Here is a 24,461-nt window from a genome sequence, read left to right on the forward strand (position 1 = left end):
TGAGGGGAAAGAAAAGCTGTGGGCATCCAAGCAGCTATGTGCAAACAGTTGAAAATCTATAATTGGGAGGAGTGTGGTAAGGCTTCAAGGGGGTTTAGGGTACTTGTTGAATATGATGAGTTTTGGTTTGAAGGGTAGAGACAGGGTTGTTTAAATGGGAGTGTGGGAACTGTGACTGAGTACTGGGCAGTAAGGAATGTGGCTGGAGTATGAGGTGCAGAAAGCTGAGTGCTAACCTTGTATTTTGCATGGGAGTGCATGGCTGTTAGTTTTGTCTGCTATTTCAGTCAGAAACGGGAAATGCTACATGTTAGTTTTGGGTACGTCATTGTGTTATGGGTATTAGACTGTGCAGGTGAGGACGTAGTGCAGTTATAAAACAATCTGGCAGTTAGTGGCATCTTCTGGATGTAGAACATCAATTAGTAGTGGTGATCAATTATCCCACAGAAGGGTGAGATGTATGGAGGTGAAGCTAATAAACGTACCTACCTAGACATGGTATTGAAGCAAATGAGGGAAAGGATAGCCTGCTTCAGTAGTGGTCCTTGTAAGCAGTACTTTGGAGCAGAGTTGAGGTAGTCGAGGGAAGACGAGGATACAACAGTAGTGGTCCTTGAATAAAAGTAAGATATTTTCCGGATTTAGCATGTCCTCTACAGATCTGAAGATTTTGTATTACCACTCAACTTCCGGATCATAAATGTTTTCTAGGAATCCTTAAAAATAACTAAGGGATGCATTTATAGAGTAGAAATGGTATACCACACTGCATTCATAAGCTGGCCTATTGCAGCTTAACAGCAGTCCTTTATTTTGTTGAACTCCTTCTCGCACTCTACCTTTCTTTTAGAATGAATATTTCTCTACAATCATTTACTCAAAACATAGTTTCTTCTGAGAGTTTTGCATTATTTTGTTTTCATTTTCCTCATGTTCTTGCTGACCAATGGTTGCAAAATATTTTGTCACAGTGTAGCATATGTTATATTGCAAAAGTGTTAAATATGTTATGTATAGGTTTAAAGTACTCTCAATTGCAAGTACAGAAAGAACTTGGATGACTATGTATTTATGCAATGATTGAATTTGGCCGAAAGTGTGGGCCGTTCCACCATAGTTTTGAGCTGCTGCCAAAAACATTGGAAATCCACATAATATTTTTTTTTTGACTTTTTGGCATTTTTAAGGACACCGGGGAATTTGTCCCCATACATGGTACCAAGATGAAGAAAAGAACAGTGAGAGGTGGCATCCTTGTTTTGCCCCCCCCCCCGGTCTGCAGAACATCAGACCCCCAAACCCCCCCCCCCCACCCGCACATCACACCAACCCACAGTCCAACACAGATATGCAATATTTCCTATCCGCATGAGCTCCATATTCCGACTACTCATCCACAATGCATAGGGCCCGGGGCCCCGAAGGGGAACCCACCGGGGCTCTGATTAGCCTCTCTATTGGGTCCAAGGGCACTGCATCCCCCTGCACAGACAACACGATACCCCGATATCGCGCCCATCTCTTCCAGACTTTACCATGCTTATTCGGACAACCCCTTGCCAAGAATACCGCCTCTTACGCAGACATGCAGCGATCTAGTGCTTTCTTCCAGGCCTGAACCGGGGGCGGGGCAGAAGACTTCCAATGCTGGGCAATATCTCGCTTGGCCAGCGTCAAACCCAAAAACAGAAGGTGTCGCTTATAGATGTTGCCCCCTATCTCCTCGGTACAATGCAACAGTGTTAAGCGGGGATCGGGGGAAGCTCCCAACCCAGCACCTCCCCCAGGCAGGATAGAACCGCCGTCCAGAATGGGCGCAGCCGCCCACAGTCCCACACCGTGTGCAAGAATGTACCGTCCCCATCACCGCAACGGAGACACGTGGGGGACCCAATTAAGTGCATGCGCCAAAGGTGGTGCCGGGTGTAATATGCCCTGTGCAGGTATTTGAATTGTATAAACCGGTATTTGGTGGCCACCGCAGCATATCGCAGACCCGCTATAGCGTCTGCCCAGTCATCCTCCGTGAGCGCGGGAATATCGCGCTGCCACGCCTCCTTGGTATTATCCAGGGTAGTGTTCATGAAGGTTGTCAGAGTCTGATAAATCTGGCGAATTTTGTGATCCCCGAGGTCTCCCATCAACAGTCTACCCTCTAGCGGGTGGAACTCCGGCAGAGTGTCTAGGTGCTGGATGCTAGGTGTGAGGGCGTGCCGCAACTGGAGATATTTGTGAAACTGGGATTTATGCAACTCAAAATCGGCCTGCAGCATCTGAAACGACTTAAGCGACACTCCCTTCATTACATCCCCCAGCGAGGAGATCCCTATCATGTCCCAATAGCGAAAGCCCTCCAGACTTGCCGTCTCCTTGAGCAGGGTACCCTGCCACAATGGGGTGGCCCGCGTAAGCCTGCCGCGCCAGCCAATAGAAATGACCGATTGCCGCCAGATCCGGATCACCGTAGCACACGCAGGGGGCAACCGGTCCAGCGAGGAACGGCTATAAAGAAAATGCAGCAGAGGCTTCTCCGCCAATGCGGCCCGGTCCAATGTGTAGGCTGGATCCGCGGGGGAGGCATACCACCAGTCATTTATGACTAGGAGATGCGCGGCCCTGTAGTATGCCTGAACATCCGCCACCGCTATGCCCCCGCAGTAGGTAGACTGCACACACGTCGCCAAGGCCACCCTCACAGGCCCGCCATGCCAGAGGAATTCATTCAAAAGTGCATTCAGCTGTTGGAACCACGCCTGGGGCACCTGGAAGGGGTAGTGTTGGAGATGGTACAAGAGACGCGGTAAGGTCACCATCTTGAAAATGGCCGATCGGCCGTAGAGGGAGAGTGGAAGATGCGACCACACCCTAGTTTCATTGCGGACTTGGGTCAGCAGGGGCGCAATATTCAGAGTCCAAGCAAGATCCGGTGTGCGGGTGACCCGTACTCCTAGGTATGTGATATGGTCCGGGGCCAGCACTAATTAAGAGGCCCAAGCCTGGCTTCTCTGGTCACCATACAAGGGAAACAGAGTGGACTTAGCCGGGTTAGCCACGAGGCCCGACGTCTCGCCGAACACCCGCAGAATCTCAAGCACCCGGGGCCCATTGGCCCACGGGTCCACCATAAAGAAGATGACATCATCGGCATATAGCGCGATACGATCAGAGTGGCCCGAGGGCCAGTCCATACCCCGAAGGACCGTATCGGAGCGGGACCACGCCGCCAATGGCTCGATTGCCAACGCGAACAGCAGAGGGGACAGCGGGCACCCCTGCCGCGTCCCCCGTTTGATCGGAAACGAAGGGGAACAGGCGCCCGCCACCCTAACCGACGCCGAGATGTCCGTATATAGCAGACGCGTATATGCCAAGAATCGGGGCCCCAAGTTTACCGCCCCAAGCAGCTTGAACAGGTAGGTCCAACTAAGGGAGTCGAAGGCTTTATCAATATCCGCCTGGAGCAGAGCGGTGGGCCGATCCACGTGCCCGGCCTCGGCGATGACATTGTGAAGCCGGCGTATATTATGTCGGGTTGACCGATTGGGCATGAACCCAGATTGATCGGGCCGGACTAGGGTAGAGATGCACGTCCGCAGCCGATCTGCCAGGACCTTCCCTAGCAGTTTCGGCTCAACGTTTAAGAGCGAGATAGGTCGATACGAGCCCGGATCCTCCGGGGGCCTGCCCGGTTTCAGAAAGACTACGATTTCAGAGTGGCGCCAGTCAAGGGGAAGAATGGCGTGGTCCACTGCGTCTGCCAGAGCCGCAAGAAGGTGCGGGCCCAATGTCGTCGCACGAGGCCCGAAAAAATCACCCGGAAAGCCATTGGGTCCGGGGGCCCGGCCCGGACGCAAATTGGTCATCGCGGTGCGAAGCTCATCCAGCGTGATGGGCTCGTCTAACGCATCCCTCTGGGCATCAGTCAAGCGTGCGGGGGGAATATCAGAGAGGAACGCATCAATGAGCGCCTCGTCAAGGGGCTCTCGCTTCGCATATAAATCTCGATAATAGGCCGCAAACGTTTGCGCTACCGCCTCTGGGGAGGTGTGGAGGCTACCGTCACCCGCTCGAAGGAACAGGACCTGCGTCTGGGCATCTCGAGATTGGCACAGCCGGTGCAGCATCTGGCTGGACTTGTCCCCCCATTGATAGATACGGCATTGGGTGGCGAGCCACGCCGCCTTAGCATTATCCGTCAGCAACTGGCCCAGTTGACGCTGGACGTGCAGCAGATTCCGCCGGATAGTGGGATCCGAAGACTGGAGGAGCCGCGCCTGCAACCGCGCCTGCTGGGCCTCCAGCTCCTCAATATCTGCCCGCCGGGCCGCCTTAGCATGCGTTCGGAAGCTTATATCCACACCCCGGAGCACGGGCTTCAGGGCTTCCCAGAAGACCGCCGGTGAGGACGCCGTACCCGCGTTATGCTGAACGTAGTCTGTGACCGCCTGGCTAAGAGCTTCACTATAGTCTGCATCCCTGAGGAGCCATGGCGACATCCGCCACCGGTACGGCGCCCTACGAGTCAGCAGGCGCAAATGTATCTGTGTCGGCGAGTGATCCGAAAGGCCTCTGGGTAGTATCGCCGCCTGAGACACCCTATGTAGATAAGTATGGGTAATGAAGATGTAGTCCAGGCGGGACATAGTGGGGTGAACCGCCGACAGGTAGGTATAACCTTGTGCCGTCGGATGCAGCGCGCGCCAGGAATCAGCCCAACTCAAGGTGGTCGCCAGCGAGTGCAAGCGGGAGTCTACGGGAGCCGCCGGTCGCCCCTGCATGCGCAGCCTATCTAACTCACCCATTGTGGCGTTCCAGTCCCCGCCCAACAACACCAGGCCCCGTGGCAACCCGCCCCAGACCCGTGTCACAACCTCCACAAACGTGTGGCTAAGCGGCGGGGGCGCATACACGCTACCAAAAGTGATCGGCTCTCCTCCCAGCGTCCCCGACACTATAATGAACCTCCCTCCGTCATCCACCCAGCGCCTGTCAATCTGAAAGGGAACCCTGCGATGGATTAAGAGCGCTACTCCTCGGGAACCCCTAGTGTAACCGGAATGCAGGACGGTGGTGTAGCCGAAGCGCGCCAAGCACGGCGCCTTAGACCCCTGAAGATGAGTTTCCTGCAACATAAGAATATCGGCGCCATACGCCTTACCCGCCCGCAGCACCGCCCCTCTCTTAATCTTGTCCAACAGGCCCCGAACATTCCAGGACACCACGTTCAGGACGGCCAGAGGGCCTGCGGTAGAACTCTGTGCCATAGCCAAGCAAACGACAAGCGCGGAAAAGCCCCCTCCCGGGGGGATGAGGACCCCTTGTGGTGATGTGTGTGCGAGAACAACAACCGTCATAACAAAACAACTTCCCCCCTCCCTTCCGAACCCCAAACCCCCATAGCCGCCCTAGCCCCAACCCCCACCCTATACTTCCAAACCATTGAAGTACCTGTCACGGTATTGCAGGGTTGATGCTCCTAACGTGGAGCCCAAGACCATACACACCAATGGATCCTTGGCTGAACAATCCCCAACTCACTCAACTCCCCTCACCCAACTCACTGAGGAGGCCTACCCGCCATTTCCCTCCTCCCCCCCCCCTCGCCCCCAGTCCACCACCATGTGGCATCAACCACTACTCCTCCCAGCCCGTACGGGCCTACCCGTGGTCTACGCTCACTCCTCAATGCGGCTCCTTAGTTCTGGCCTCACGCAGGATGACATCACGATCATGATAGTTCAGCAGTTTGGCTATCACTGGTCGAGGGCGGGTCCCCACCGGAGGCTTCTGCATTAGGGCCCTGTGCGCCCTTTCGATCACAAAGCACTTAGAGAGGGAGGTCGGGGGGAGCCAGCCCTCCAGCCACTGTGTGAGGAAACCCTCCATGCTGCCCTTCTCGCAGCCCTCCGGGAGCCCCACAAACCGCAGGTTGTTCCGTCGGGCCCGCCCCTCCGCGTCTTCCGCCCGAAGGGCCAGGCCCCTCTGGGTGCTCTCGAGGCTAGCCACTTTGCGTTTGAGGATCACAATATCATCCTCCGCCCCCGAGATGCGGGTCTCCCCCTCTGTTATGCGGGCCACTGCGTTCCTCAAATCCTGCCGCAGTAAAGTGACATCGGACCCCACCGCTCCTATTTTCGCCTCCAGTGTGTCTCTTGATTGTGTTATGGCAGCCATCAGGGCCGCATTGTCCGGCCCAGCATCATGATGACCACTGGCCGCTCCTGTACCCCCACTCGGCCCCGTGTACTTGTCAATGGGGCCTTGCTTAGGCGGTCCGCCGCCCCCCGCACCTCTCGTCATGGCGGTCCCCCTGCTTGTCTGTCTCTTCCAGCCAACCTCTCAGTAGCTAGACCCAGACCCTCGCCGCCCCCAGGCTGGCCGCTGGTAGCTCGGGCCGTGGCCCTACGCACAGGATCCGTATCCTTATGGCAATGTACCCAGACCTCAGGGGCCACGCAGTCCAGTCTCGAATGCAGGGCCAGATAATTTTGACGGTCCCCCTCCCGCCGCGACCCGATCTGGTCGCCGAGCGCCCCTTATCGTGCCGTATGTATGAGTCCCGGACCGTCTCCGTTCACCAGGGGTGGTCCGTGAGCTCTCCAGCGACCACACCCCACATCGCCCCTGCCGCCTCCTTACTTGCTCTGCGATGGTCTCTGTCCTCCAGGTGTCACGTTCCGGGTCCGTACCATCGTCGCCCGCTGGGCCCTCGGGTCCAGCCCCTCCGGGAGCGCCCGTGCCCCTCCAATCACACCAGCGACGGTCAGGCCTCCAAGATCCACGTGCCCCGCAGCTGCGGTGTCTCGCCCGTCTCCGCAGTCACCTTGCCTCCGTGCTGGACTCGGCCCCCGGTCACATGGGGCCCCGGCGACGTTACCTTGTACGGACTTCGCTCTGCCGCTGCACTCAGTCGCCGCCTCAATCATGCGGCCCCGGACAACTATGCCAGCGCGTGGTACTCCCGTCAGCTGCTGAGCCCACCGCTTGACCACCGGTGCGGGCCCCGGATCTCGTCGGAGAGGAGTCCCTCGCCGGCCTGGCAGTCCTGTCGCCTCTGCTCTGCCGTCCTGGGGCCACACCAAACTTGAGACCCCGGCTTCTCAGCCCTGCGAGGGCCTCGCACTGCAATCCCGTGCCAGCCCCTCGTACAGTCCAGGGCACTAGGGCCCCGCCGGACGATCTCCGCTCCGACACCCCCTAGCGCGCTCCTCGGCCACCGGAGCAGGATTCTGTGGCCCCTGTATTTCTCCTCCGTCTCAGCTGGTCCGGGCCTCTCCAAACTCGAGGTCCCGGCTTCTTTGGATCACGAAGGCCTCACTCAGCAGCTCCGTTATCTGTGGCCCCCAGCACGTCCCAGGTCACGGGTGTCCCGTCGGATGATCTCCGCCACTTCCGAAAGTTCTCTGTGCCCCCAGGAGCAGGATTCTGTGGCCCCGGTGGGGCGCCTCCGTCGCAGCCGATCCCGGCCACTCTAAACTCGAGGCCCCGGCTTCACCCCTCCTTGCAGGCCTCGGCTCGTGGCCTCGCCGTCTCCGGCTCCTCGCACGTCCCGAAGCCCCGAAATTTCACCGGAGGACCTCCGCTACCCTCCGCTGCGCCCTATGAACTTCTGGGACGAGATCAGGCGGGGGAAGGCAGGATGAATCGTCGGATAATGTATCGGCGGGACGGAGCTCTATCAGGCTGCGTCCGCCATGATGGCTCTCTTGGCCACGCCCCCTTCACATAATATTTTGGTGTTGACGTATTCAGGTTTGTATGAGCCATTCCGTAAACTTATGCAAGGTTTTAGTGCATAAAGATCTGCACTGGGTAAAAAAATCGAGCTAGCCTAATTTGCAATATGTATGGCTTTGTAAGTAACAGGAAACGACAAACGCATTTTGCCCCACTTTTCAAATGTGTAAGTTGGCATTTATTTTTTGAGTAGTTGCAAAAATAGTGCAAACTCCATTTGCACCATTTTTGCGTAGGCGTTAACTTTAAGGGATATTGCTCCTGGGCTTTCACATGTTCTGGGTGATAAGGGAGTAGAGCAGCAATGTTTATGTGGTCTACAGTATTTTATGAACGGTCTCTATATAGCTGTTTTCACAAATTAAAATCATTTCATAATTTGTTCTCTTTTAGAGCATTAGAGAAACAAGTTTTTCCAATGCACAGAAAAATAGGAGCTGTGGAAAACTCTGGAACTGCTGGATCAATGAACTATCTCATGCGTATTGCAAGGCAAAATCGACGGCAGGTAAAGTTTCGCCAAACGGGGCCTGAAGCAAGACTTTCCTTATGTCTCCCCATTATATTTAGATATTTTGGATGAGGATAGGAGCTCCTTTGTGGGGCTCACTTACTGCTAAATATTTTGCTACATGCATATTGGTTATAGAAGCACGCGTAATAACGTCAAGGAAAAAGGTTAACACAAGCCTGACAGATGTTATGAAATCAAACTACAAATATATTTTAAAAACCTAAATCAAAAATGCGACAGTGTCATATTTTCTGTCAGTTATATGGATCATGAGAGTCAACAAAGGGTAAAGTTATATATCTAGTTGCTCACGCAAGATATGGGTGCAAATGGTCTTCTTTCAAAAAAGCATCAGAAAAGGCCAGGGCATAGCAAGGGGTGCCATAGGCCCATATGCACCCAAATAAAATATCACCCCTAGCCCCTTGTTAGATAGTAAAAAGATTTTCAAGGTGGGAAGCCATGGGCCTATCACACCCCATGTCCCTCGTGTTGCCATTTACCGGCTCTGCTATTGATAGTAAGCCTACGCCCTTGGGCAAGTCGCAGTGTACAGCCCCTTTACCTTACTCCTCCCCCCTAGTTCCTTTGGTAACACAACCGCAAGAAAAATCCAGCATTCATCACAACACAACAACCACAGGTCAGGTGGCACGTTGTAACCAAACACATATGTCTGCAAGAAAAGCGCTATGGACACTAGTAACATGTGAACGTGCTCTATATAACATTACGTAACTCAGCTGTTGGAGTTGCGCAGACTCCTTCATATGGCAATGGCACCATTAAACAAAAGTTCTGATCACATTGTACCACTGTTGTCTTCAGTCGAACTGTCTGGTGTTCTGAAAGAGTATGCATGTCATTTTCATTTAGTCTATTACAAGCTAGAATAACCATGAGAGTTTGAATTCTTTAAAAAATGTAACTTTACTAAAAAAGTAAAAGTTCATTACACCGCACGATTACATCCACTTTTCCCGCACCAGTCCACCAGTGTAACTCGCTCTTTCTTACGGACAAAGCTGTAGTCTTGTCTGGAACACACTTCACGTCTTCATCGCCAAGCAGGAGCAAAATACACTAATATATGGCAGTACTCCTTGGTACCAGTAATGGGGCTGGGAACACTTATCTATGTCTACACACTTTAATCGAAATATAGTTTGAAAACTGATAAGCCTATGCTTACAAATGTCGTAAGCAATATTATGTGACAAGACTACAATGCTTGAAAGAAATAGGATTAAAACTATCTTATGTTTTTACTAACTTTGACAATCTATGAATGGTCGAACAGAGTCTAGAGATGGCTTGCAAGATATGTGCTTTTTATATGTATTATTTAGATTTAGCTTGTTTCCAATTCTAAATTATGGGGTACTCCTGCCTTCTAGTAGTGGGGCTAGAAACTGCTTTCATAGCTATTTAATGTAGTGTAAGTCTACAATCTGAGCTACCATTGATGCAAAGTCCTTCCAAATCTTCCTGGCATGCAAGCAGATCAAGGGTGCACTGATCCCAAAAAAAGATGTTCAGTTTCATCGCTATTATGTAAATATAAAGTCTCCGCTATTGAGTGAGTCACCCTTCCTGCTGGTGAGGTACAGAGGCATGACCTTCAGGGACACTCTCATGTGGTGGTCACCATCACTGGCCCTATAGAAGTGGTGTGAATAATCTACTGGAAGGTAACCCACTAGGTCTCAAAACCTTGTCCCCTCCGTACTTTAGTTCACACTTTTTTACTCTGCACCATTTCTAAAGGGGTACATTTACTACTACGTGCAGACTTGTATGACTCTATCCCCTCAAAACCAGAAGGGGAGTCTGCTGGAAGAGGATTTAAAAATGTAAAGTTACTACTAGTAACTTTTCACACTAAGGGCCCAGTTCCGATGCGGTTTGGAAGGCCTCCTAACGGTATTTGCTCCTTCTGAATCGGATTGGGAACGTGTCTTTCCGACCAAGTCGGAAAGGTTTCTGACCGACCGACTACGATGCAGGTTAGGCATTAGGAATATCCCAATCCGAACCCGATGGCATTCGGAATGACTGAGCCGTACGGAGCAGAATCGTACGTCTCTTTGGGCCGCATTTCAGAACCACCGATTGCAATGCTGGATTAGGACAGCCTTTCCAAATCGTGCTATCCGAATCGAATCGGCAATCGGAATAAGACTTTGGGGGCCCGTAGTGGGCCTGCACCCGGAGCCTTCCCAACTGTGCCCGTGGGGGTACCCATGCGTCCCCCCTTACCAGCCATGCACAGTGTGCCCGCCACAGGGTGCCCGATTTTCCCCAGCCACCGCTTTCTTCAGTGGGAGCCTATGCATTCGGTCGGAACATAGGCTCCCATTGAAGTCAATAGGAGTCCAACTGAATCGTATCTGGAAGGATCCAGATGCATCGGAATCGGTCGGTCAGACTCTCCCGATCCGAGTCGGTTGGAAACCATTCCCAAACCGATTCGGTCGGGAAGATTCCCAAACTGCTTCGGAATCGGGCCCTTAGTCGGAAGTCTACTCCATGGGGCGGAGATTTCGATTAGGTACAGAATAGAAAAAAATATTAAAGTTAAATATTTTTTTTTTTAAATGTCAATATTTCAATATTTCAATGTAAAATAAAAATCTAAATAAAATTATTTTTGTTAACCTAGAACTAAAAAATAACACGTTACTTACAACACAATACCTCAGCAAATTAAAAGTTTAAAAAATCATTTTCAAAAGTCAAATATATTAAATTAAGTTATACATATTTATGATTATTTAAAATAATTTAAACAAAATTCCACCTTCACTTCCAATTGCATGTTTAATTATTACTTAGTAAATATTAATTAAAGTTATTTGTTTAATTTATTTACATTATTTTTTATTAAAAGTTGTATCTAATTATATTTCAACAAAAACCTTTAATTTAGTCAAAAGAATACATTGAATATAACTTTTAGCACTTAAAAGAATATATCTATATATATGTGCATGTGTTTATATGTATATATATATGTGTGTGTGTGTGTGTGTGCAGGTTTTTAATTTGGAGTATGTATATTTCTGTTTTAGGTTCCTTTTGGCTGTAGTAACTCTAAAAGTGCAGTTTGTGAATAGTAGTGAGCTTACTCTTTTGTGGGTGTGTGTTTGTATCTACATATCCCTCTTTAAACTCCTCCTTATTCCTGTTTATGGTCTTGCTTAACCTATCTTATCCCATTCCATTTAGTACTAAGTAGTCCCCATTTTTCTGCCCCTCTACCAAGTTCTCCCTCACTTTCTACTAAACATATAGCTACATGTGACGAGATCTCCTCACATGTGCCAGAGACTGCTGCATAGAAAAGATAGGAGATGTGGAGAAAGAGGTGTCTCCACGTATGTTTGTGAATAGCATTTTGTAGTATGTGAGTAGTTCTTTGTATTACTACTAAACTTACTACCAAGTGCAGTTTGTGTGGCCTCCTCATAGTATGTTAAATCTTATCAAACATCCAAAAGCCATAAATGCGTTACTAACCATTGCTTCCTGAAGTGAGGGATTCTGAAACTGTCCCCCTCAGATAGTTATATTTCTGAACAGTTTCCAATTTTGCTCTGCCCAGGTGGCAACCACTGTCCACCAGTGCATTGAAATGCACATTACCATGATGTTTTTTTCTGAAATGCCAGTGTTCTAGCTCAGAAACGTTTGAAATGGGTAACAGGGAGATAAAGCAGAAACGTAGCTATAACAGATTTCAGTTTTGTTCTCCATTGTTAAATGTTCATTATTCAGTAATTATATCAGGGGTTCCATAAAAACTGGGAGGACTTTTGTGTACAATGATCAAGTGAAGAGGAATGGGGTGACCCAAACCTGCATGACGCACTGCTGGGAACTATGAAAGTTTCAAAAGAAACTTAATATTCATCTAAATTGTTTGAACACAAAATTGCATAACTGTCACGGCGGCCGGAGTCCACTCCTCAGAATGACGCTGATGCTTTAATGGGGTCCACCTCCCATCCGTCCCCAGTCCGGAGAACGTGTAATACACACGGACTAAGGGCCTCTGGGCTTCTGCTCCGTCCAAAAAGCAGCCTGTGGCTCCTGAATCTATCATAGCCCGTATGGACCGGATGGTGTGGTCTATCTCCAGTTGGAGCGTAAGGAAGAAGTGATCAGGTTCGGCTTCCGCGTCGGCCTCCACAGAAGGGATGGAGTGGTAGCTTGAAAGTCTCCCTTCATGGCCCTTCAAGCACGAGCGTTTCCCGCTTCCCCATCTCCTGTCACCGTTGCGGCTTGCCCAGCCCGAGGCCTCCCGATCTTGGGTCGAACAGGGCATTCTCGGAGGTAGTGACCTTTTTTGCCACAGTATAGGCAGAGGCCCTGTTTTCTGCGGTAATCACGCTCGCTCAGCGTTAGGGACGCTCTTACCGCCCCTATGTCCATAGGCTCGGGCCACACCGGTCCGTGTTCTGGGGCCCGCAGCTGATCGGATGCTGGAGGGGGCTTGTCCCTTCTCCTGTGGTCCCCTTTTCTCTCTCGGAGGCGGTATTCCAACCGAGAGGCAAGTTCCACCATCGCGGCACAAGTGCGGGGTTGCGGGTCAACTTGGGCGATGACGTCCTTCAGTTCTTCTGTCAAACCCCTATAGAAGATAGCCGATTGTTTCGACTCGGGCCAGTCCGTTTCGGCCACCAGTCTCCGGAAACTGTTGAGATACCCTAGGAAATCGGAGCTGTTTTGTTTGAGGTCGAGAAGATCACGGTCCGCGGAGAAGGTATCGGCTCTTCTGTCGAAGGTCTTTTCGAACTCCTCGCGGAACGTATCCCAATCATAGAGTAGGGCGTCGTCTCTCCTTACGATAGGGACCGCCCATTAAGCCGCATCTCCTGTTAGGTAGGAAATGAGGAACGCCACCCTGGACTGGTTGGTCGTGAACAGCTTGGGTTTGCAGTGGAAGTGTAACAGAATTTGCGTCATGAAGACCTGCACTTTCTGTATGTCCCCATGGAACCGCTCGGGAGGGGCCAGGGGAACATGCGCGGGCATCTCAACCACTACTTGGGGCGCTAGGGCATGCCCGCTGAGCCCGGCATCAAAGGGATTCCTTTGGAGCCGGTCCATCCGAGAGTGCAATGCCGCGGTTTCTTGCCGGGACGCAGCCAGCTCTCCCTGGACTACGGCCAGGGCTGCCAGCACATCCTCTAAGGTGGCCATCCCCTAGGTCAGCGCAATCGGGAGGAGCGTAAATTCGTGGGCCGATGATTCTGTCACGGCGGCCGGAGTCCACTCCTCAGAATGACGCTGATGCTTTAATGGGGTCCACCTCCCATCCGTCCCCAGTCCGGAGAACGTGTAATACACACGGACTAAGGAGACAGGTGGGCGAGGGAAGGAGGGGAAGGAGCAGCTGGGAGAGGGATCTGGAATGAGACAAGCACACCATTAACAACCGTTCTGCGTGAAATCCCTCCCCGTGTATCTCCCCGTCACTCCCTTCGTCGGGTTCTCACCTGCCGCCTTCCCCACTCTACGAAGGGAGTAGCCTAGTTAAACTATGGCACTGGCTAACGGCCTCGGATCCAGGGTTGGCCTAGAGGCAGGTTCAGGTAGTCGAGGTGGCTCGCCCCCTCTGGGAGCAAAGTACAGCACTTCACTACAGTGCTTAATGCTCCAGAGCGCGAATCAGGGTCAACAAAGGAAACAAACAAGAAATGCCTTTCTGAAGGCAAAGGCAATAGTACTCACGGTCTCGAAGGGCTGAGAACCAAGTGGGCGCTGCGACTCTAGGCCCGGAACTCCTTGGGCCGAGGAGCGCACCTGGTCGCGCTGCAACTCTATACCCGGAACTCCGTGGGCAGAGGAGCGCTAGTGTTCGCGCTGCGACTCTGGACCCAAGGCTCCGTGGGCAGAGGAGCGCCGGCGGTTCTTCTGGGAGACGGAAGTGTAGGAGGGCGAAGGTCTCTGGGGCGTTCTTCCAACGCCTGGAATTGTTGGTGAGGTTTTCACCTTCGCGCTTCCACTCTGGACCCAACCAGACGAGGGCAGAGGAGCGCCGGGGTTTTTCCGCTGGAGATTGGTCTGCCGGGGGCTGGGTTCTCTGTGGAGTGTTCCTCGCGTCGGGGCGTCGTGCAAGGTTCCCGTTGACAGGGCACACGGGTTCAGGAAGGAATGGCGAGGGCCAGGTCGAGGATACCGGTCTGGAGCAGCGCGTCAGCATAAGAGTATGCTGCGTAGGCAGGAATCATCCGCGCCGCTCGTTGATCGGGAGCGGCTTTATCCCTTGTCGCGTCCGGCTCCGGTCACGTGATACGTGATCCGCCGGGAGTTCTGGGACTTGAAGTCCCCCTAGCGGCCGTTTGTTGCGGTGGGCGCTTGAGGTGCGCGAGCAGCGCGTTGCCGGGCCACGCCTCCTGACAGTACACCCCTCCCCCCACCGACACCAGCGCTGGGAGCAGCACCAGGCTTGCCGGGGCAGCGGCGGTGGAAAGCGGCCACCAGGCGGGAAGCGTGGATCGCAGTAGCCGGTTCCCAAGAATGTTCCTCCGGCCCATAGCCCTTCCACGCCAAGAGATACCACACCCGGCCCCTCACCAGCTTGGAGTCAAGAACGCTCTCCACCTCGTACTCTCGCTCCTGATGTATCCATACTGGAGAAGGGACTCTCTTCACCGGACAATGTGAGGGCTTGAGCAAAGAAACGTGGAACACGGGGTGTATGCGCATGTGGTCCGGGAGGCAGAGTCGCACCGCCACGGGGTTAACATGACGGACCACCGGATAGGGACCTATGAACTTGGGGTTGAACACACTTGGTTTCCTGAAGGTGATGTGTCGTGTGGACAACCAGACTCTGTCCCCTTTGTGATACACGGGATTGGGTTGGCGGTGCCTATCCGCCTGTGCTTTGTACCTCTCTTTAGCACGGCGAAGGTTCTCGCGGGCAGCCGAGAGGGTTGAGCGGATCTGTGTAAGCCTGTGTTGGAGATCAGGCAGAGCGACGTGAGAGTGGGGGAGCAAAAAAGGGGTGAAACGGGGGTGAAACCCAGAAGAAAGGTGGAAGGGAGTGTGTTGTGTGGATGCATGGATGGAGTCATTGTATGCTACCTCCGCTGCCCACAGCCAGTCCACCCAGGCCTCAGAGGCTTTGTCCACGTAGCAACGGAGGTACTGTTTCAGGGTTTGGTTGAGGCGCTCGGTTTGTCCATGGGATTGAGGGTGGAAGCTCGTGGACAGGGATGATTGAATGCCCAACTCGGTGCACCAGACCTTCCAAAAGCGGGCGGTGAATTGGGACCCTCTGTCCGACACAATTTCCCGGGGCAGGCCGTGTAGCCTCACGACTTCTCTTAACATGATTCTGGCCAAGGCCCCCGCCGTGGGTACCTGCTTGCACGCGATGAAATGCCCCATCTTGGTGAGGTAATCGATGACGACCACGATCGCCGTGCAATTTTGGTCTTTCGGTAGTCCGACTATAAAATCGACGGAGATTTTTCCCCACGGTTTCGTTGGGGTTGACAGAGGAAGCAGTAGACCCTGTTTTTTGCTGTGGTCGGTTTTCATCTGAGCGCATATGGAACAGTTCTTAACCCAGCGTAAGACGTCCGGCCGGACCGACGGCCATCAGAATTGTCGCAGGACCTTCTCCAGGATTTTGGGGCCCCCCATATGACCTGCGCTAGGGGCTTCGTGACACCAGCTGAATACGAGTCGTCGGAGGCAGAGAGAGGGGACCAGAACCCTGGATCCGCACATAGGGAGGCCTTGACGCAATTGCCACTCCCTGTGGCAGCGCAACCAAAACAACCACGCAAAAGTTTTGATGCCTCGTTTTACACCGTCTAGGAAGGATTCGGTTTCCACTCTTCCCACCACGTTATCGGAGGCTACTATGGAGCGTTCTGGGTCAATCGGAGGGAGCCCGTCCGTCCCCTGTCGGGATAAGGCGTCCGCCTTTTGGTTCCGTGTCCCAGGTCGGAACGTGACGAGGAAGTGGTACTCGGCAAAGAATAACATCCACCGTTGTTGTCTGGGAGTGAGATGCCGGGCAGACTTCAAGAACTGGAGGTTCCGGTGGTCGGTGTAAACCGTCACTTGGTGTTGGGCCCCCATCAGCCAGTGTCTCCATTCCAGGAAGGCTTCCCGTATGGCCAGAAGCTCTTTCTCAGCTATGGTGTAGTTCTTTTCGGCGGGGTTCAGTTTCCTGGACAGGTAGGCCACGGGATGGAGCTGGCCGGTCTCGGGATGCCTCTGGGATAGAACCGGGAGCTCTGGTTTGGCGTGGCGTAAGACAGGGGCAGTCGTGAAGGCGGTTTTGAGATGTTCGAACGCCCGCTGTGCCTCGGGACCCCAGGAAAACGGAACCTCTTTTCGGGTCAATCGTGTGAGCGGTGCCACCAAGTGGGAGAAGTGGTGGATGAACCGTCGGTAGAAGTTAGAGAAACCGAGGAAACTCTGAACGTCCTTGACGGTTCGGGGTGGAGGCCACTTCACCACGGCTTGAACTTTGCGGTCCGACATGACTTGGCCGGCTGGGGTTAAAAGAACGCCCAGGAATTCCACCGTGGTCACGTGGAACTCACATTTGGTGAGCTTACAGTACAGGCGATGGTCCCGTAGGGCTTGCAAGACTTGTTTCACGTGGACGACGTGTCCCTTCGGGGTGGACGAAAAGATGAGGATATCGTCGATATAGACTATGACGAATTTGTCCAGGAAGTCTCTCAAGGCCTCGTTGAGGAAGAACTGGAAGGCGGCCGGGGCGTTACAGAGCCCAAAGGGCATAACAAGGTATTCGAATAACCCATACCGCGTCTTGAAGGCCGTCTTCCATTCATCCCCCTCTCGCATCCGAACAAGGTGGTACGCCCCTCGTAGGTCCAGCTTGGTATACAGGGCCGCCTCCCGGACCTGTTCGAGCAGCACCGGGATCAACGGCAAGGGGTACTGGTTCTTGACCGTCACTGCGTTGAGCGCGCGATAGTCAATGCAGCAGCGCAACTCGCCGTTGGCTTTTGGGATGAAGAAGAGCGGAGAGGCCGCGGGCGACCGGGAGGGGCGTATGAATCCTAACGTGAGGTACGTGTCCAGGTACTCTCGGAGGTGACGTGTTTCGGGGACCGTGAGAGCATAAACACGGCAACAAGGGATGGCTGCTCCAGGTTCCAGGTCGATGCGGCAGTCGTAGGCCCGATGGGGCGGTAGCTCCTCGGCCTTCTGTTTGTCAAAGACATCCGAGTAGGGTTCATACCATGCCGGAAGAACCACTTCCTTCTCGGCCGCCGTGGCGATGTGTTGCGGTGGGGTCGACGGAAGGATTGGCGACGACTCTGCCAACGTGCACCGTTGTCGGCGAAAGGTGGACCGAAAGGATAAGGTATTTGCGGACCACCCTATGGTGGGTTCGTGTTTTCTCAACCAGGGTAACCCCAAAATGAGGTTGCACCGGGGAGCGGAAATAATGTTCAAGGTCAGCCATTCGCCGTGAGTTCCGCCTATGGTCATCCAGAGGGCTGGCGTGACATAACGGATGGGCCCTGAGTCCAACTCCTTACCGTCTACCGCGTAGACGAGTTCCGGCGTGTGTTTGGCTAGAAGAGTGACCCCCAACCTCTGGGCTTCTGCTCCGTCCAAAAAGCAGCCTGTGGCTCCTGAATCTATCATAGCCCGTATGGACCGGATGGTGTGGTCTATCTCCAGTTGGAGCGTAAGGAAGAAGTGATCAGGTTCGGCTTCCGCGTCGGCCTCCACAGAAGGGATGGAGTGGTAGCTTGAAAGTCTCCCTTCATGGCCCTTCAAGCACGAGCGTTTCCCGCTTCCCCATCTCCTGTCACCGTTGCGGCTTGCCCAGCCCGAGGCCTCCCGATCTTGGGTCGAACAGGGCATTCTCGGAGGTAGTGACCTTTTTTGCCACAGTATAGGCAGAGGCCCTGTTTTCTGCGTTAATCGCGCTCGCTCAGCGTTAGGGACGCTCTTACCGCCCCTATGTCCATAGGCTCGGGCCACACCGGTCCGTGTTCTGGGGCCCGCAGCTGATCGGATGCTGGAGGGGGCTTGTCCCTTCTCCTGTGGTCCCCTTTTCTCTCTCGGAGGCGGTATTCCAACCGAGAGGCAAGTTCCACCATCGCGGCACAAGTGCGGGGTTGCGGGTCAACTTGGGCGATGACGTCCTTCAGTTCTTCTGTCAAACCCCTATAGAAGATAGCCGATTGTTTCGACTCGGGCCAGTCCGTTTCGGCCACCAGTCTCCGGAAACTGTTGAGATACCCTAGGAAATCGGAGCTGTTTTGTTTGAGGTCGAGAAGATCACGGTCCGCGGAGAAGGTATCGGCTCTTCTGTCGAAGGTCTTTTCGAACTCCTCGCGGAACGTATCCCAATCATAGAGTAGGGCGTCGTCTCTCCTTACGATAGGGACCGCCCATTAAGCCGCATCTCCTGTTAGGTAGGAAATGAGGAACGCCACCCTGGACTGGTTGGTCGTGAACAGCTTGGGTTTGCAGTGGAAGTGTAACAGAATTTGCGTCATGAAGACCTGCACTTTCTGTATGTCCCCATGGAACCGCTCGGGAGGGGCCAGGGGAACATGCGCGGGCATCTCAACCACTACTTGGGGCGCTAGGGCATACCCGCTGAGCCCGGCATCAAAGGGATTCCTTTGGAGCCGGTCCATCCGAGAGTGCAATGCCGCGGTTTCTTGCCGGGACGCAGCCAGCTCTCCCTGGACTACGGCCAGGGCTGCCAGCACATCCTCTAAGGTGGCCATCCCCTAGGTCAGCGCAATCGGGAGGAGCGTAAATTCGTGGGCCGATGATTCTGTCACGGCGGCCGGAGTCCACTCCTCAGAATGACGCTGATGCTTTAATGGGGTCCACCTCCCATCCGTCCCCAGTCCGGAGAACGTGTAATACACACGGACTAAGGAGACAGGTGGGCGAGGGAAGGAAGGGAAGGAGCAGCTGGGAGAGGGATCTGGAATGAGACAAGCACACCATTAACAACCGTTCTGCGTGAAATCCCTCCCCGTGTATCTCCCCGTCACTCCCTTCGTCGGGTTCTCACCTGCCGCCTTCCCCACTCTACGAAGGGAGTAGCCTAGTTAAACTATGGCACTGGCTAACAGCCTCGGATCCAGGGTTGGCCTAGAGGCAGGTTCAGGTAGTCGAGGTGGCTCGCCCCCTCTGGGAGCAAAGTACAGCACTTCACTACAGTGCTTAATGCTCCAGAGCGCGAATCAGGGTCAACAAAGGAAACAAACAAGAAATGCCTTTCTGAAGGCAAAGGCAATAGTACTCACGGTCTCGAAGGGCTGAGAACCAAGTGGGCGCTGCGACTCTAGGCCCGGAACTCCTTGGGCCGAGGAGCGCACCTGGTCGCGCTGCAACTCTATACCCGGAACTCCGTGGGCAGAGGAGCGCTAGTGTTCGCGCTGCGACTCTGGACCCAAGGCTCCGTGGGCAGAGGAGCGCCGGCGTTTCTTCTGGGAGACGGAAGTGTAGGAGGGCGAAGGTCTCTGGGGCGTTCTTCCAACGCCTGGAATTGTTGGTGAGGTTTTCACCTTCGAGCTTCCACTCTGGACCCAACCAGACGAGGGCAGAGGAGCGCCGGGGTTTTTCCGCTGGAGATTGGTCTGCCGGGGGCTGGGTTCTCTGTGGAGTGTTCCTCGCGTCGGGGCGTCGTGCAAGGTTCCCGTTGACAGGGCACACGGGTTCAGGAAGGAATGGCGAGGGCCAGGTCGAGGATACCGGTCTGGAGCAGCGCGTCAGCATAAGGGTATGCTGCGTAGGCAGGAATCATCGGCGCCACTCGTTGATCGGGAGCGGCTTTATCCCTTGTCGCGTCCGGCACCGGTCACGTGATACGTGATCCGCCGGGAGTTCTGGGACTTGAAGTCCCCCTAGCGGCCGTTTGTTGCGGTGGGCGCTTGAGGTGCGCGAGCAGCGCGTTGCCGGGCCACGCCTCCTGACAATAACAAATTAACTTTTCCTGTTACTAAGAATAAACACCAATATAACAATTGGTTAAACAAGAACATATAGAATTGAGATTTTACAAAAACATTCTTTCCTTAAAGTCCTGTTAATGGACAAGCGACATGTGTGAAACTGAACAATATAATCTTCATTGCAAAGAAAAGTCCCAATGCATTTCGGGTTTTTAAACCCTTCTTCAGGGGAACACATGATCGGAGGGAAGTCAATTTCCAAAAGGTCCACCGTAATGAAAGCTACAACAGAACAGAAAATCACATTGTATTCGTGTGTTTGTTACATTGAAAGATTCTAAGTAGGATTTGCACTCTGAGATGAAATTCAGTGAGTAGGTGAATAGAAGATAGACTAGGTGAATTCTAAAAGTGAGATACATGCTCTCACTACCATGATCGTCGAGTGCAGTACATAGCGTTATGCATGTGAAGTGATTAGACAAGGATGTGAGGAGTACTCCTCACCTAGTCTATCTTCTATTCACCTACTCACTGAATTTCATCTGTCAAAATATTTTAAAATAGAAAAAAAAATGTATTATTCCATTTTATAAATATATTGAGTTGTGGGAGGTTGTGTTTATAGGGGATAAGGGTGGGTAGTGTTTAGAAAATATAAAATTAGTATAAAATATTAATCTAATTTTAAATATTTTTACAAATAATTTACAATTCACAACAAAAAAAAAAAATTATATTTTGATATTAAAATTTAGGGGTGGGGTGGGGTGTTTATAGGGGATACGGGTGGGTAGTGTTTAGAAAATTAATATTTTAAATTAAATAATTAAATTTCAATTTTGATTTAAATTTATAAAAAAAATTAAAACAAATTTAAAATATGATTTTGATATATACATTTTGGGGTTGGGTGCGGTGTTTATAGGGGTACGGGTGGGTAGTGTTTAGAAAATATAAATTATACAACAAATTTGGATCATCTTTTTTATATTTGAAATGTAAAAAAAATAAATATTATTATTAATAAATAAATTTGATATAACATTTTTGGAGTGGGATGGTGGGTTTATATTGGTAAGGCTGGGGAGTGTTTTAAAAAATTATGTGTTTAATTAAATATAAAGATAAATTGGTAAAAATTTTTAAAAATTTTGCTAAAATAAATGTAGATTTTGAAATATAATTAAAAATAAGATTTTGGAGTGGGATATTGGGTTGATAAGGTTAGGTTAGTGAGTATTTAAAATATATAATGTATAAAAAAACATGTATACCAACTAGAAAAAAGAAGAATAAATGTATAATTAGAATATATTATATTGGGATTTTAAATTCTGAAAAACCCATTTTAAGTGTGATTTGGATTTTAGATGGGATAAGGAGGTGGAGTTAGAATAATTTTTTAGATATGTTTTATCAAATATTATGCAATAAGTTCAATGTAAAAGTGATATATAAATGGAAATAAAATAATTATTCCAAATAATTTATAACAACATTTTAGGAATGTGTTATTGGTTTTATATGGGATAAGTTTGGGGAGTAAATAGAAATAAAGATTTTTAGGGGGATGTTACTGATAAGGTTGAGTGATTAGTACATAATTAATGTAAATTATATTGGAGTGGGAATAGGAAATAATTTATGTTTAGTGTTTAGTAATTACCCCTATATATAATATATTGGAGTGGGAATAGTATATTATTTATGTTTAGTGTCCACCATCTTACATTTTTTTTATAGATTTGAGTGTGAATAGTAATCTATTTATGTATAATGTCCAGCACCTACTCCAATTTATTATAGACTGGAGTGGGAATAGTAAATTAATGATGTTTACTGTCCAGCATTTATGTTTCCTGTGGAGCACCTACTCACATTTATTAGAAACTGAAGTTGGAATAGTAAATTATTTATGTTTACTATCCAGCAGCTACCTCAAATATTTGTATATTGGAGTGAGAATAGTTAATTTTTTCTGTTTAGTGTGTGGTAAGTAACCCAATTTGTTATATATCGGAGTGGGAATAGTAAATTAATAATGTTTAGTGTCCAGCACCTACCTCAAGTTATTCTAGATTGGAGTGGGAATAGTAAATTACTTTTGTTTAATGTCCAGCAGATACTTGAACTTATTATAGAATGGAGTGGGAATAGTAAATTTTATATGTTTACTGTCCAGCACCTACCACAATTAGTTATAGTGTGGAGTGGGAATAGCAATGTATTTAGGTTTAGGGGCCGATTCCGATCCTGGAGAAACCGGTTAAAAAACATTACAAAGATGCAAGTACGATTCGTATGGAAACACTATTTCCTTACGAATCGTACAAAACACCGACCGACGAAAATATACATACAAATGTGATCCGGGAAAGCGCCGACGTGACGTCGGGACGCATTCAGGCTGCATTTCACGAACCAGGAAGTACGATCCGTACCGACGTCACCCCGCACGGATTATATTTTCCGGCTGTCAAAAACTGCCGGGAAATCAGGACGACGCGCACAAGGGGCACCTGTACGTGACGGACGGCCATGGACCCGAACCTACGTGTCATCCCAGCCCTAATAGCAGTCCACCTGCTCTACAGGAACCGACGCAGACGCCGCAGAAGGTCAGAACAACACCCAGGGGCAAAGGGGGGGGCAGGGGCAGGACACATAACCCCCACCCAAGTCATAAATCCTACATGCCCTGGACATACCTGACCTTCAGGGCCTGGTCACTTCGAGGGGGTGGGGGCGTGTCCAGCAACGCATGCGTCCGCCACAACGGAAGTGGATGTTGACGCGAACCGGCAACACAACAATTCTGGTACGTACCGTACCCACGCCTTAAGAGCGTGGGTACGGGTCGTACCACGCCCACTCCTACGTCACCCCAACAATGGCGGTACGGCCCGTACCCATGTTCTAAAGGCCTGGGTACGGGCCGTACCAGCATTGTTCGGGTGATGTAGGGGTACGCGTGGTACGACCCGTACCCACGCTCTGAAGGGCTGGGTACGGTGCGTACCCCTACGGCACCCCATTGGGGGTCCGCACCGTACCCAGGCCTTAAGAGCGTGGGTACGGGCTGTACCGCCATTGTTGGAGTGACGTAGGGGTATGCGTGGTACGACCCGTACCCACGCACTGAAGGCCTGGGTACGGTGCGTACCCCTACGGCACCCCATTGGGGGTCCGCACCGTACCCAGGCCTTAAGAGCGTGGGTACGCGCCGTACCGCCATTGTTGGAGTGACGTAGGGGTACGTGTGGTACGACCCGTACCCACGCTCAGAAGACCTGGGTACGATGCGGACCCCTGCGACACCCCAACAATGGGGGTACGCAGCGTACCCACGTTCCAAAGGCATGGGTACGGGCCGTACCCAGGCCTGCAGAGCGTGGGTACGGGTATGTACGGAGCGTACCCCCACCCGTGTATGTCCCGAGCGTACATGGCCAGACATAGGAGGGGTGGGTGCAGAGTCCCCCCAGCAGTGCCCAGACACAAGGGGTGGGTGGAGAGTCCCCCCAGCAGTGCCCAGACATAGGAGGGGTGGGTGCAGAGTCCCCCCAGCAGTGCCCAGACACAGGAGGGGTGGGTGCAGAGTCCCCCCAGCAGTGCCCATGGAAAGAAAAGGGTGCAGTACCCACAGATACAATGCCCACAATTGTCAGTCAGGTGCTCAAAAACCCTGCAGAACACGTAACACATGTGTGCGAGGCTGGGAGTACACACATGCATAGTGTGTCCACATGAAGTCATGTCAATATACTCCATACACAAGTACAGTGACCACCAAGGATGCCACTAATGATGCAGGTGGAGACATTGCCCAGCATGCATGGGCAAAGTTGAACGGATCCGTCACACACCAAGGAAATGTAGACACAGCTCAGCACAACATTTAGGAAACACCCTGCAGGGAAGATGTCAGGGGCCACAGAGGAAGGAACACACCTTGGGACAATGTCACCATGCAGTAAGAGCTTACATGAACAAAGATATTTCGCAAATACCTTGTGATGGCACACAGATACCAGGGTCCACCCCATGAGCAGCACACTACTACATTTCCCAGACACCTAACACATTATCACCACCCCAAATCATGGAGCAGCACCACCAACAGCAATACCAGAAAAGCAGTAGTGTTCAAAGGAAAAAAAACATTGCTTTATTCAGCATGAAAAAAAATTGGTTAATAAAAGTTCAATATGTACAAGGCCCATAGGGCAGTCCATAGTCCAATTCCTGGTGGGGGACACATAGGGACGCGT

General features: G+C 51.5%; 1 protein-coding gene across 2 annotated transcripts in view; it reads left to right on the top strand.

Moving 5' to 3' along the window:
• Window positions 1-24,461, top strand: part of MOK (MOK protein kinase) — a 488,814-nt gene that overhangs the window by 436,613 nt on the left and 27,740 nt on the right. For both annotated transcript variants that reach the window (XM_085628022.1, XM_085628023.1), the window contains one exon: window positions 8,134-8,248. In XM_085628022.1, the coding sequence (XP_085484148.1) occupies window positions 8,134-8,248 (115 nt within the window). The remainder of the gene's footprint in view (window positions 1-8,133; window positions 8,249-24,461) is intronic.

This window comes from Triturus cristatus, chromosome 9 (assembly GCF_964204655.1).
Source record: "Triturus cristatus chromosome 9, aTriCri1.1, whole genome shotgun sequence".
NCBI lineage: Eukaryota > Metazoa > Chordata > Amphibia > Caudata > Salamandridae > Triturus > Triturus cristatus.